This window comes from Acomys minous, assembly GCF_964271855.1.
Source record: "Acomys minous genome assembly, chromosome: 15".
Classification (NCBI taxonomy): Eukaryota; Metazoa; Chordata; class Mammalia; order Rodentia; family Muridae; genus Acomys; species Acomys minous.
The window spans coordinates 18,254,942-18,269,674 of record NC_140497.1 but is presented as its reverse complement, the minus strand read 5'-3'; the positions used below and the strand labels follow the sequence as shown (position 1 = coordinate 18,269,674).

The window sequence follows — 14,733 nt, the reverse complement described above, 5'->3', positions numbered from 1 at the left end:
GGACTACATTGGCACTTTCATACATTGTCTTTGTATAAACAGCAATTATTCTATACTGATCTTGGAGTTGGACTTTAAATTTAAAAACTGGATAGAATATATATATATATATATATATATATATATATATATATATATATATATATATTTTTTTTTTTTTTTTTTAAGGATAAGGTGACAGAATGATGTCATTACCACTATAGGAACACCAAGAGATTTGGGTGGAAGTTATATTACGAAACCATACATAATTGCAAGAGTCTTGAACACTGATATTTTCAATTAGCCCATGTTATCGTCTGATGTGGACATGGAGCACTAAATGTGGCAGAGATGCCCATGTGCGGGATTCTTGAGTAAGTGCGTGGAAATGATTTGCAACAGAGCAAATTCAAGTTGAAGCAGACCCAAACTGAGTGGAAGTTTCCAGAAAAATTTGGACTATAATATTATTACCGCCCAAGAAAGAATAAATTTCATTCAGTGAGTAAATTTATAAGCATTGTTCCCTAGAGAGTTAGATGTTCTTCAGTACTTGACAAAGGGTGTGGAGCAAGATGTGAAATGAATGTGCTATTCTATGTAAGATGGCTTCGCTGGGCTTGTCCCTTTCCTAGCACATCTTCTGATAGTGAAGGAACTTGCAAGTGTGATAAGACATGAGAGATAAAACAACTAACTCAGGTTGCTTCTCCAAACTAGTTCCTTCACCTCGTAAATGTCTTCTGTAAAGTCTATGTCAATAGTAACACTTGTGTAACTTAAAACAAATTCTGCCACCTAATCTTGAAGAAAAAGGAAACAGAAGTAAGAAGTTTGTGGGGATTTCAAATATTTAGAGTATTTCTTTCCAGAGTAACAAGTATGGCAGAACTTACCCAGTTGTACTATCCGTGCTTCCTCCATCACTACTGCTTTATCTGAAACAGAATGCTTCTTTCTGTGGGTAGGCTGTAAAGGGTTGGAAGGAACAATTGAACAATAATTGTATATTTCATTTAATATGATGTAAAATATTCAAAGTAAACACATAAAGGTTATTACCATCAATGGTGGATATTCCTTTGCAGATTCTAAAAAGCCAAAAATATAATCAATGGTACATAAATAAGTCCATCAACCACACATTCATGCAGAGTTAGTACAGAACTCAGTCCCCTTGGCTATCTTTGTAAACGGCAACTTTATGTTAGGGCTTTGCAGGTTTTGAGTTCGCTTATTTTGCTTTTGGGTCTAGGTTGGGATCATAACATGGAAAATGCATATACTAAAGAAAAAATGAAATCCAGTTTTAGTTAAACTTGCTCAGATTTTCAAAATGAGATTATTATGTAACGTATACAGCAGAAATATAAAAGGCACATATAACAATGTGGATATGCTAAAAATGAAGAGAAAAGAAATCCCTAATCAAGGAAGCAAATCATGGCCCTGGGCTCATATTAACTGTCAAAGTTACTGTAGAGTAAAACAGTCTATAATTTAAAAGACTTCTGAGCAATGCTGGCTTTTTGTTTAGTTTTCTGTTGTTTGTTTGTTTCAACAAAACAAACTAGCATCACCTGGAAAGAGGGAATGTAAATTACTGAATTGCCTCCATAAGACTGGACTGTGGACATGTCTGTTGTGCATTTTCATAATTGGATGTTAGTGTGGGAGGTCCTAGCCCACTGTGGGCAGTGCTACCCCTGGGCAGATGGTCTTGGGTTAGATAAGAAGGCGATCTGAATGTGCCACGAGGAGCAACCCAGTAAGCAGTGTGTTCCTTCATGACCCTTGCTTCCGCTGCTGCGTCCAGGTGGTTTAGACTACCTGCTGCTTCCAGTAACATATGAGGGACACAACGGTGTAGTCCGGTTTGAATAAGAATATACTTAAGGCATCTAAATTACGTTCTTCCAAGTCTCCTCAGCATGAACTTTCACGCCTCCTAGGCAGCTTCTCACTTATCTAGACACAGGTTCTCGTAACGAACCACCTGTAGGTCTTGTTTCAATGTTATCCTAGTTAATGGATTATTATGACCACTTCTTTCATCTTTGTTCACATTTATCGATGATTGGCTTTGGTTAGTAGCATACATCAGCCTCTGTTCATATATGAGCATCACTCCAAATGACCTTTTCAGAAGATGTACTTCCTACCTGTTGCCTGTCTGTTTGTCTTTTCTCTTTTGGGGTCTGCTGCCACAGATACATTGCCGGATATTGGAAGATCCTCATAGATTCTCTGTTATAATAAGTAGAGACTGTGAGTTATGCCGAGTCCTCCTGATCAAATTCACGAAGGTGCTAAGTTTCATATTTTAAAATCACATAGATTTGAATATAAAGGAAGCATGAATTGAAAACTAAAGTGTTTGGAAATAGAACCTCATATGTGCTTTTCAGATCTATTCTAACTTTCCTCTTCATGTGCTCATTGACTATGTAAGCAGAATGAAAGGCCAAAGGAAAACGCAAGTAGACAATAACAGACGATTTACACATTTCAGTCAGGAATTTACATCTGCATATAAAATTCTACTTTGCATTCCCCCATAAAAATAAGAGAATTTTTCAAGAAAATACCTATACTTAAACACTGTATCATAAATGCCCTTGACATAATACAACATTGAATATTCAGGGTTTTAGGATCAGATATAATATGTGTGATAAACTGCTGTTTGCACAATCAGAACTGGTCATAAATTTGAAGTTTCTTCAGTTAAATAAAGGATAAGAATCTGTTTTTAATTGCTTACAGGTTGGATAAAATTGAGGAGCAGAGACAAGATGATGCATTTGAATGCACAACCGTGAGACAGGAATGGATAAAATGATTTTTTTTTAAGCTACTAGTAGCTGGGCGTGGTGGCGCACGCCTGTAATCCCAGCACTCGGGAGGTGGAGGCAGGCAGATCGCTGTGAGTTCAAGGGCAGCCTGGTCTACAAAGTGAGTCTAGGACAGCCAAGGTCTCAGAAAGAAACAAAGAAAGAGAGAAACAAAGAAACAAAGAAAGAGCTACTAGTAGAGAAATGAGCAAGGTATAGAAATATGAAATAAAACTAGCTAAGACTTTCTCTACAAAGAAGCCCAGATGTTCCCCAAACATGTCAAAGGTGTGTTTGGTGAGGTGGGCCTCACCACAGGAAAGATTCTCCAAGAACTCTTATCACCCATCACCACAAAATTCAGAAAGCGAGACTGTTCACATTGCTAAAACCCTAAACAGAAGGTGGTAACTCAGCCTTTGTAGATGGGAAAATGATGTGCAACTGATTAATGAAAATGGAATTTAATTCAGACATAAAGAAAAGAAGGTCATGAAGTTTGAAAAAATACATTAAGTGAAGTGGCCCACACTCAAAAAGACAGATGCCAAATATGCATTCCTAAGCAGATCCCAGCTTCTAATTTTAAAGAAGGGGAATGGAAAAAAAAGTAATAAAATAGATGAGAAATGAAAGAGGGAGGGAGAACTACTGAGGATGAAAGGGTCTGATGTGAGAGGAGAAAGGCCCGCCTACACTGTGTATGAAAACACCATAGCAAAACCTCTTTGAATACTAATCTAAAAATATTTAACTAAAAAAATTTGCAAAAGAAAATTCTTCATGTTATGGCTGACTAACGTTGCACAAGTACTACATGTGCATGCACAACCAATAAAGGAGAACTCCCAACATGATGACAATGAGTTTTGAAGTGACTGGCTTGCACAGCTCCCTTAGTTGCACACCTCTGTGTACATACAGTAAAGTGATTACTGTGAGGTTCATCCCACTCCCTGCTTCCTGGTTATGCCAGGTAAAAGCCAACTAAAGAAAAAACATGATATACTCTCCTCCTGCCCAGCCAGTCACCTTGATTAGATTCCACTTGGTTGGTATGTCTTCAGCCTTAAAAGCTACTTCTCACTCAGAAAAGACTTCTCTAAATTTAAAATTGCACTACCACCCACAACCCCGTCTTGAATACAAACTTTTTCAATGCTATGTAGATTACCATTATTTTCCTCATGTAATTCCCATTTAAATGTGCTTGCAGGGTACTGTTTGGGTATTTTCACTAGAAAATAGAATGTCTGGTTTATTTGGTGTTTAAATATCTAGCTAGTATATCACTGACCCTCAATAACAAAAATTATTTGGTATTGTCTTAGTTAGTTACTATTGTGATGAAATACCATGACCAAAGCAACTTGGGAAGGAAAGGGTTTATTTGGCTTACATTTCCATATCAGTGTTCATCATCAAAGGAATTCAGGATAAAAGCTCAAAGGAGGGCAGGAATGTGGAGGTAGAAGCTGACACAGAGGTCATGGAGGAGTGATGCTTACTGGCTTGCTGCTCATCACTTGCTCAACCTGCTTTCTTAGAGAACACCAGCCTAGGGATAGCACCACTCACAATGGGCTGGGCCAATCAATCACTAGTTAAGAAAATGCCTTACAGCCTTGGTCACATGGAGACATCTTCTCAATTGAGGTTCCCTCTTTTCAAATAACTCTAGTTTGTGTGTTAAGTCAACATAAGACTAGCCAGCACAGGTCTCAACACTTAAAATGTTTTCAGTAATGCCTCAAGGACTATTCACAGGATTTCTGTTGCAAGGTGTTCTTCTAAACATTAGAACTATATTTAATATTTTCTCACCTATAGAAACTCTCTACATTATGTTGTTCAAATAGGTTCTAAACCCCACTAGAAAGAACAGATCACACTTTCAACATTTAGTGATTTGACCTTCTTCATGCTGGGCTCATCACTGGTACCTTGTTAATACTTTTAACACATGCACAAGCCCAAGACTCAAAAATGAGCATCGTATTTATCAGGTAAAAAAGATATACAGACAGTATTTGTTATAATATCTCGATCTTAAAGGTAATAAACACAGGGAAAATAATGGTTCATCAAAGAATAAATGTTAGCCATGTGTTCCATAAAATGGTAAAAATGTTCTTTAAAATTCCTTTAAGACTAAGTATTAAATTATGATCCATTAATTTTTGGTTTTCTGAACCATAATTTCCTTTGGTCCATGCAACATTCTTGAAAAACAAAAATATTTATACCAGAAACTTTTATATTTACATACCAATGACTGGATATCTGTCCTGTCATCAAATCTACTGTAATCTTCATTTGATGTCACTTCTAATTCTGGCCCTACTAATAAATATATTTAGTTAAGCAAACTCTTAAGACATTTACACAAAAAATAGTCTTTATAGTGATAGATGGGGGTATCTTAATGTGTGTTCATAAGAATTGCATTTTTGGTTTTACCAATTAATTTGTATCCCTTTTAACAGGTAGCAGAATGTTGCTTCCAGTCACCCAGGATCGGGATCAACTCTAAATTTTGACAGATTGTAGATGTAAAAAGCATTTTTGAGATTCATCCACACATTCAACCACTCAACATAATTGAGGAAGTCATTGGAAATGAAAATCCAAAATATCACAGAAATGAACAAAAGCTCTCCTCTATTTCATGCTACTAACTTTTAAATAATCCACTAATTGTTTTCTTTAAAAATTGCCATCATTCTTCACACTTCTGTCTTGGTCAACTTGCTCCTTATATCCTTCATATGATATTTTTGTCCACTGATTGAACAGTTTTGTTCTATATTTTAATACTTAGTTTATCATAAAAAGTATTGGGTTCTGACTGTTTTGCTACATAAACAGATCATTTTCTTTGGTCTGTCTGAGTGTTTTATTGATTTTTCAACTTTTTTTTACCACTAGATGTACAAATTATTTATCCACATGTTTATTCCATTTTATCTACTCTGGAGGGAATAATCCTTTAAGTCATTCCAGTGTAAGCAGCCTTTATTTTGATTTACTCAATAGTCGTTCATTGTGTTCTTATTAGGTTCCCACATTGTATATAAAAGAATAATGGGTCTGTGGATGATTTTTTCCTAAATGTAAAAACTGTGTGATATATACAATATGAGGTTATCAGACATCAGCCAAGAAAGAGCAAGTACATGGAAGGCAGCAACAAGAGAGAACCCGTGTGTTTAATAGGAATCTAAAAGAAAATTGTTAGAAGGGATACCACCAGCAGTCTAGCCATTTCACAGGAAAGGAGAGACTGAGGGATGTGCTAAGAATACTGTGTTGGACACAAGTCATGAGAGCCATCTCTGTAGTTTAAAGAAGGTTGGACATTTTCATTTCAAAACGTCAGCATGCTAGCATTTTCAATGAAGACAGATCACCAAGCTGGTTGTTCAATGTGTGCATAAATGGAGGACAATATTTTTATAAGAAGCTACTGGAGCAAGAGAAACACTACCCAGACCATAACTGGTGGGATATTTATAGAAATACTTAAGTTATGAATTTATGAGTGTCTGGTTCAGGCCCTAAGTGAATAAGTGAATACATAAGTGAATAAATGTATAAGTAGTTTTGTGTCCTTGGAGAAATGGACGTTATCATTTGAGAAAACTATGAACTGAATAATGTTTAAGTTGCTTGCATTTGCCATTTTCTGGTGCACAAGTTTCTAGGATGAGGATTCTAGGTTGGCATTTTGTTTTGAATGACCTGATTTTTTTAAATCTACTAAACTCATAAAGCAATAACATCCCAGTAGAGTATTCGATCCTGAGTAAATTATGTTACTAGGATCTATGAAGCAACTGTATAGGTGTGTGATGATGTTTTGTAAAGCTTGGTGCCTCTACAGAGCAACTGAAGTCTCTCAAACACAGACTTGAGGTTAAGAGGAAAGGGAAGGCAAAAGATATGTCATATCACATTGTAATAGACCTGAATCCCATAATATATTAATGGCATGGAAATAATAATTATAAACCTATAATCACATACTCTATAGACTTCCTAATTATAATTTTTAAAAATTAACATTATTTATAGATGTAATTTATTACTATACTACTTACAAGGTCTTTGAAATTGTGATTTAAAGGGAGGCTCTTGATTTTCAGTTTGCTAAGTGAATCAACAGGGATATGGCAATTCACTCAGTCATCCAACTACAATTTTTGACTTGGAGAAAAACCTTGGACTTTCCCAATTACTCTCTATAAATCCCTGATGGCTATTCCATCAGGCAAACTTCATGGTATGACACATGAAAGAAGAAACGCCTGATTTAAAAAGTACATTTCTAATGCAATTTTCTGACCCTGAGAATGCCTTTCTTTTCAATTATCTACGTCAACAATGACCTCAGATATATTAGCTCAGTTTAATGGTTAGATTTATGTAGATTTTTTTAAGTAGGGATAAGAAGACTATGAGGTCATTTTAATGCCTCCTTTACCTGCTTCAATGGCGGGTTCAGTCTTTGTTGTCCACGCTTCTTTGAAAACAGAGTCTTTCATTTCAGTAGGAGTCTGGATGGATTTTCAAACAGGACATTTAGTAAATATTGCATACTTTACCCAACGGTGATGTTCATTATCCAGGATAAAGTGCAATAGTGATTACCATCAACTGAGCATGCTCCTCTTCAGACTCTAAAATGTCAAATGGACATCAGTCAATCATAAGTAAGTATCTGGAAGTCATCCACAGAGTCACCCCGAGTTCTTTCCAAATTGAGTCCTCACATTTTCCTTTAGAATGTTTACCACATGTTTGAGAGTTAGACGACTTTTAGTTTGTTGTCTTGTTTTTCTGATTGGATCAGCGATAATGAAGAAATGTTGTGGATTAAAAAAAAAGAAAATGGCTTTCAACAAATATTTTCAAAGAAGATTATGAATCCAGTGACTGTACCAGGAGCAGAACAGGCACAGGTACCAATGTGGTCAGCATGCTGATGGATGCAGAGAGAAATGACATCTGACCAAAAAAGCAAATCATGACTCTGAGGACATTTAATTGTCAATGATGCCTATAGAATGAGACGTTGTTTATCTCACTAAAACACTGTCAGCGTTTCCTATCTGTAGGGAAAAGGTGAAGTTTTTGTTTTGTTTTGGGTTTTGTTTGTTTGTTTATTCCTCAATTTGTGCCATAAATTAAGAAGGACACGCTAGTGGTAACTTCTCTAGTCATCTTTGATGTACTTTTCAAAAGTAAAGTTTACATCATCCCCCTTTGCCTACACTTGTGTTGTTGACTGTCACGACTGTATTTTTACATTTTAGTTTAGATATCCTAATGCTTCTTGACTCATCAATATAAAAAGTTACATGAATCACATGTACAGCGTGATATGCAAGATTTCATTAAAGTCAGTGTCTCCAAAAGATTATTAAAGCCTAACATAATGGCATACACTTTTAATCCTTGCCCTCGGGAGCAGAGACTGACAGATATCCATGAGTTCGAGGCCAGACTGGTCTACAAAGTGAGATCCAGGACAGCCAAGACTGTTACACAGAGAAACTCTGCCTCAAAAAAAGTATATTAGTAGGCATATCACATTTGTACTCAAAGAACTTCCATGAAATAACCATATGATGTAAAATATCATTTCTCTTACAACAAAATAATATTACTGTGTTCAAATTAATTTTCCTTGTCTACCTAACATCAATTCAACCTACTTCTCTGAAGCTTGAAAGTTACAAGGAGTGATTGGCTGGCATTTGCTCTGATCTACCATCTCTCTGTTTCCACCAACCTATACAACAGCAATAAAACAAAGATGGTGCCGTTGTTTCCAGCATTAAATGCTCAGCTGCCACATGAAGTGAGTTTTCTGAAGTCTTCCTAGCATATCCTTCAAGGTCTTACAATTTGTGTCTCTCTTTCCTTCTCTAACTAGACAAACTTCCTTTGAAAATAATCTCCTGAGCTCATGTTAGAGACACAGCGACCCAGGGACTCTGGGACACAATGTGCATTTGTAACACAGTGCTACAGGGCAAGCATTTTTAAAGCTTGAGAATTTCTAGTATGTAGACTTCTTCCCAATAACTTTCCCTGACTTACCTTTCTAGGGTCTAAAGCTTCTCTCTTCCAGTTTCCTCAATAATAACAGCATGAGCAATCAGATACTACTTTTGGGCATTTGTTTTCACTGTGTGTTCCCTAGTCTTTCCATTAGTAAGCCTGTGCTTTTCTTCCAGGTTCTATGATTTTGTCATACACATTACTACCCCTACAAAGATATAGTACATTGCGTGACATTAAACTTTCATGTGTATGTCTAACTACACATTTTATTTATCAGTGGTGCACAAAGCATGGCTTTGCTTGATGGGGTACTTAAGGCCTTCAGTGATGAAAACAAGCATACTGTTTATTCTGCTTCTTAAGCATGTTTAGGTACTAGAGGCTCATTTTATGTTTCTACAACACTTATAATACCATTCCATGCTTTGGCTGAAGTAGTCTCAAAACTCCCCCCCCCCATGTGTATGAAACCTAATTTCCCATCACTCACTCCCTGTACCCACTACTTTTCTTGTTCCTCATTCTCCTTCTATCCTTTCCCTTAATATCAGAATTCTTTGGATACTAGAAAACTGTAATGTAACTCATAATCCAGATCTTTTACTGATACTATCAATTTAGCTTGTTGCTAAAATTTGAAGTTATTCAACTTGATAGTTAAGCTTCTTATTTCTTACTAGATACTTAATAAGTAATATTTCAGCATCATGTGGCAATCGCCTGCTTTGTATCACAAAATTTTTTAATAAAATACTATTCCTACCTCTCATTTGTCCACTTATGTTATTTTTTTCCATTTGATATCCTGCACCAGGTAAATGACTAACATTTGTCTGTAGAATATGCTGCAGGATGCTCTGTTAAAATAAGTTTCAGTAACAAGTTAGATAAAAATCTTCTAGTGGCCTTCTGAGAAAGAAATATGATTTCCAACTTCCAAAGTAATTAAACTAGAAAATAAAAGTAGCACAGATAGTAAAACATTTTATAAAAATGTTTTAAACATTTGATGAGAATGTTTTATATGCTTTTATATCAATTTAATCTTTTTCTACTATACTACTGCTATGTAAACAGATCATGGAAGGCCAGGAGAAACAGATGCATATACACAATAGTGACTCACCTGCATATTTCAATAAAATTTAACCTAATTCTACTTTGCATTCCCATAAAAAGGAATATTCTGAAAAACACATATTTAGAAAATTCTTATTTTAAAAAAACTCGCTATAGTACAACATTTAGCATTTAGAACACTTCTCCAATTATAGAAATTGTCTTAAAATACAGAAGATATTTTTCCACAAAGAGATTTTCCATAAAGAGAACTCATGACTTATCATGTTGGGTATAAACAAAACACTGAAGAAGCTTTTTGGTATGTCTTATATAAAATATTTATTGGTTGGGAAATGCTTAAATAAATAATAAGTTAGAATTTTTTATTTATGCTGTATTTAAATAATAGCATGAAAACAGCAGATGTAATATGCAACTCTTTCATAATGAAAAAAAAGTCCAAGAAACATAGCAAGCCTTACTAAGAACAAGAGCATAAAGCTGTGTGTGTATATATGACCATGTGCATCTGTACAAATATACCAATTAAATTTAAAGAAGAGGAGTCATGAACGTGAGAGGAGGTATGAGGGGCACAGAAGGAGTTAGATGAGGTAGAAGGAGAGCTAAAAATGATATGTTATAAACTCATGTAGGAAGTTCTAAAAACAATTTGAAATTTAAATTTAAAAAGTAACAAATCTTTATTTGCAGATGATGTGGTTTTATTCCTCATCTAAAGAACCCAAAATCTCCACAAGAAAACTTCTACAGCTGATAAGTACATTCTGCAAAGTCACAGGATACAAAATTAAAATATATAAAAGAGCAACAGTCTTCCTATACATTATATATATATATATATATATATATATATATATATATATATATATATATATATATATATATATACTGAGAAGCATGCATGGGCTGGACCTAGGCCCCCTACATGTATGTAGCAGATGTATAGCTTGGTCACCATGTGGGTCCCCTAACAATTGGAGCAGGGACTGTCTCTGGCTTTGTTGCCTGTGTTTGGGTCCCTCTCTCCTAGCTGGGATGCCTTGTCAGAGGATGCACTTAGTCCTGCTGTGACTTGATGTGCCAGGGTGGGTTGGGCCCATGGGGGTTTTCTCTTCTCTGAGGTGAAGGAAAGAGGGGAGGGGGGGACAGGAGTAGGAGGATAGGACTGGGAGGAGAATATGGAGGGAGCTTTGATCAAGATGTAAAGTGAATAAATTAATTAATGGAAAAATTAATTCAGGAGTATAAAAGTAAAATAAATTTCAAAAGAGTAAGGAGGGGATATATGAGAGGGCTTTAAAGAAGAAAAGGGAAGGGAAATATTATAATTATCATTTCAAAAATCAAAAATCAAAAAAATGACACCATTCACAACAGCATATATGTATTTGTGTGTGCATGTGTGTGTGTGTGTGTGTGTGTGTGAGAGAGAGAGAGAGAGAGAGAGAGAGAGAGAGAGAGAGAGAGAGAATAAGTTTAGGTGAGGAAGTAAAAGACTTGTACAATAAAAATTCAAATTACTGAAAAATAGGATCTTCCATCTTCATGCACTGGTAGAATTAATATGAAAATGACTGTCATACTAAAAGCAATCTATAGATTTAGCATAAGCCCTGTCTGTATTCTAACACAATTCTTCACACATAGAAACTGAAAATGTGATCTTATTTCAGATGGAAATATAAAAAAATCCAGAATAGACAAAAATAATCTCATACAAAAATATAATAGAAGGTAGCATCATCCCAGATTTTAAGTTCTACTATGGAGTTTGAAAGAAAGACTCATTGATCAATGGAATAGAATTGAGAACCAACACATAAGCCCATATTCCTATAATAATATGGTTTTCAACAAAGAGATCAGTAATGCTATTAGAAAGAGATAGTATCTTCAATGAATGGTACTGGTCAAACTCAATAAATATATGTAGAAAGATGGAACTCAATCCTTCATCCTTAATAAAACTCAACTCCAAATGGATCACAGACTTCAAAATAAGACCTGATATCCTGAAAAAAAACATATGGAAACCTACTAGTGTAGAAGCTTCCAGGTGGGTGGATAGATGGATGATTGATAAATAGATTATGATAATGATAGAATTATATTTGATAGCTATATAATAGATTGATAGGTGATAGGGAAAGATGATTGAAAAATAGATAGATAGATGGATAGATAGATAGATAGATAAAAATAATATATAGGTAGAAGATACACAGACAGACATATAGATGATAGATAGACAGACAGATAGATAGATGATAGTCTGTAGCAAGGTCTGTCTATACCCCTATTAAACTCCAAAGATTAACTAATGAACAGCCAAGGCCCAGGAATTTTATATTTCTTTTAAGGTTTTCGCCAGTGCCTCCCCATAGATGCCAAACAATACCAGTATGATCTTTATTACCTTCCAGAACTTGAGAACAAGGCCCTGGTACTAAAAACCCCATATACTTGAGTTACAGAGCAGAGAAATAAAGCTGATACTGAGCCAGAAGCTTTATCCATACTGGCTAGTTTCCATCTCTCTAGAAGGTGCTATGCATGCTTGTGGAGAAAACAAAACCTCATTAATTACACAACTGTTAACCGTGAAAGCTACAATGATGGCTGGCCTGGCAAGACTTAATATAACCATGGCACAAGCGTTAAGAAAGTAACCAGTTTCTGCTTGAATTTAAGTCCTTCTCCACAACTTTAAACCCATACCTATAACTTTTGTCAGGTGAAGAACCCATGGGTAGACAAACCACAGGCCATAGGGAGAGTCTTTACTACTAGTGTGCTGCCAAATGGACATAGTAATTAAACTAACTTCAAATGACTTACTGTTTCAGATCAATGCATCCCTTAAACCTCATCCAAGAAGCTCCTATTTGTGGTGTATGGTAATTAACACAGATTCACAACAGATCAAACTGCAGAGACTACAGAATGCTCATCTCTAAAGAAAGTATATATACCATGCCCCTCCTTCCAAAGCTCAGGAGTTATCACAGAAGTAGTGGGTGACCACAAGGAAACTGTGTCTTCTGAGCACCATGAGGGAAGCTGCTCCTATGAACTCATGGCACCCACTTGACTGTACAAGCCCAAAAAACCAATCTCAGCATGGAAAGCAAAGTTGGGCAGCGAATCCTACACTGTTTCTCTGTTTATAGCTCCTGAATGTCTGCAGCACTCCAGTGGGTGACCGCACATCCAAAAATATTTGGATAGCACATTTTATTTGATGAGTTTTTTTTCCTTTTTATTAATTTACTTATTTACTTTATGTCCTGGTTGTAGCCCCCTAGTTCCTCTCCTCCCAGTCCTAACCTTCCTCCATCTTTCTCCATCCCCCCTTCTTTATTCTTCAGAAAAGGGGAGCCCCCAACCCCACCCACCCCAGCTCATCAAGTAGTATCAGGGCTGAGTGTGTCCTCCTCCCCTGTGGCCTAGTAAGGCAGTCTTGGCAGGGGGAAGTGATCAAAAAGCAGACAACAGAGTCTATGTCAGAGGCAGCCTCTGCTCCCCTTGCTAGGGGACCCACATGCAGCCTGAGTTAAGTAAGAACTGGAGTATACAATAAGTGATGTGAAATCTCAGGTAAAGATGATTCCTTGGGGAGTCTAGAAAACATACAGAGAAACTGGGCTTGGGAAGGGGTGACAGTTGCCTATGTGCCTCTCAATGGTAACTGCTGTTATCTAAAATGAAGGTGCACTAATTCCTAAGTACTGGCCGTAAGTGTTGTACTGCACAGAGAATTTGAAGATAAGTGGGTCAAAATAATGAGACTTCTCTTGCATTTCTATAGGCACTGACAACAGAGAGGTAACCAGACTTATTTGGCTGGCTTTAAGAGAAGAATCTCAAGCTCTTTTCTCTGGCTCTATACAAGTTATCCTAGCACGCAGAAGATGGGACTACATTTTCTTCAGGAAAAAAAAACTCAAAAACATAATAATCAATGTTGATGTGAATTTGTCTAAAACAAATTTTAATGTGTGGTTTTCTAACTTAGCATAATTTTAAACTCTTGCTTCCAAACAATGTCAGTGCACACATGGCTGTAGTGGAACGATGGTTTTATTAGTGACTAAAAAAATCCCATTTATACAGTGGCATAAATATTAGTTGCTTTATAACATTTGCCCACCTATCTTTGTCTACACAGCTGCTCCAAGCTATGTATGCACCTACCTTCATTTTTCTTCCTTCTCTATTGAATGTAATAAATAGATGGTTAAAAAAGAAAAGGAGGATACAAAAAGTTGGTGGGTAGGGAATTGGGATAGATCTGAAAGGAGTTGGGTAAGAGGTAAAGAATATGATCAAAACACATTTTATAAAATTTCCAAAAACCAAATATTTTTTTCTCAAGTTTGGCTATAAATTATTATGGAGCTTAAGAATATTCTAAAGTTTGAGGATTTGTTGTTTTTGTTTTTATTTTGAGGTTTTGTTTATATAGCCCTGGATGTTCTGGAACTCATTATATTAAATTTTATAACAAGGTAAAAATGTTTCAAATATTAAGAATTGAGTTATGATTTATTGATTCTATCAAGTAATCTAAAATATGGCTTCATGTGGCTAATGCCATACTACTAAGCAAAGAAGATAGTTAAAATTGAATAATTCATACCAATGGCTGAACATCTTCACTTTCATCAGATACATCTTCTACTGACATCAATTCTAACTCTGGTTCTGTAAGCAAATAAAATTATTTGATTAAGTTACCTAGAATTAATATAAATCAATATTC

General features: G+C 35.8%; 1 protein-coding gene across 1 annotated transcript in view; it reads right to left on the bottom strand.

The window, feature by feature from the left end:
• Nucleotides 1-14,733, bottom strand: part of POTEA (POTE ankyrin domain family member A) — a 151,405-nt gene that overhangs the window by 101,095 nt on the left and 35,577 nt on the right. Inside the window, exons 12-19 of the mRNA XM_084759824.1 lie at nt 14,611-14,675; nt 9,649-9,742; nt 7,467-7,495; nt 7,300-7,372; nt 5,086-5,159; nt 2,145-2,229; nt 1,045-1,073; nt 879-951 (exon numbers count right to left, since the gene is read on the bottom strand). Coding sequence (XP_084615950.1) covers nt 879-951; nt 1,045-1,073; nt 2,145-2,229; nt 5,086-5,159; nt 7,300-7,372; nt 7,467-7,495; nt 9,649-9,742; nt 14,611-14,675 — 522 coding nt within the window. The remainder of the gene's footprint in view (nt 1-878; nt 952-1,044; nt 1,074-2,144; nt 2,230-5,085; nt 5,160-7,299; nt 7,373-7,466; nt 7,496-9,648; nt 9,743-14,610; nt 14,676-14,733) is intronic.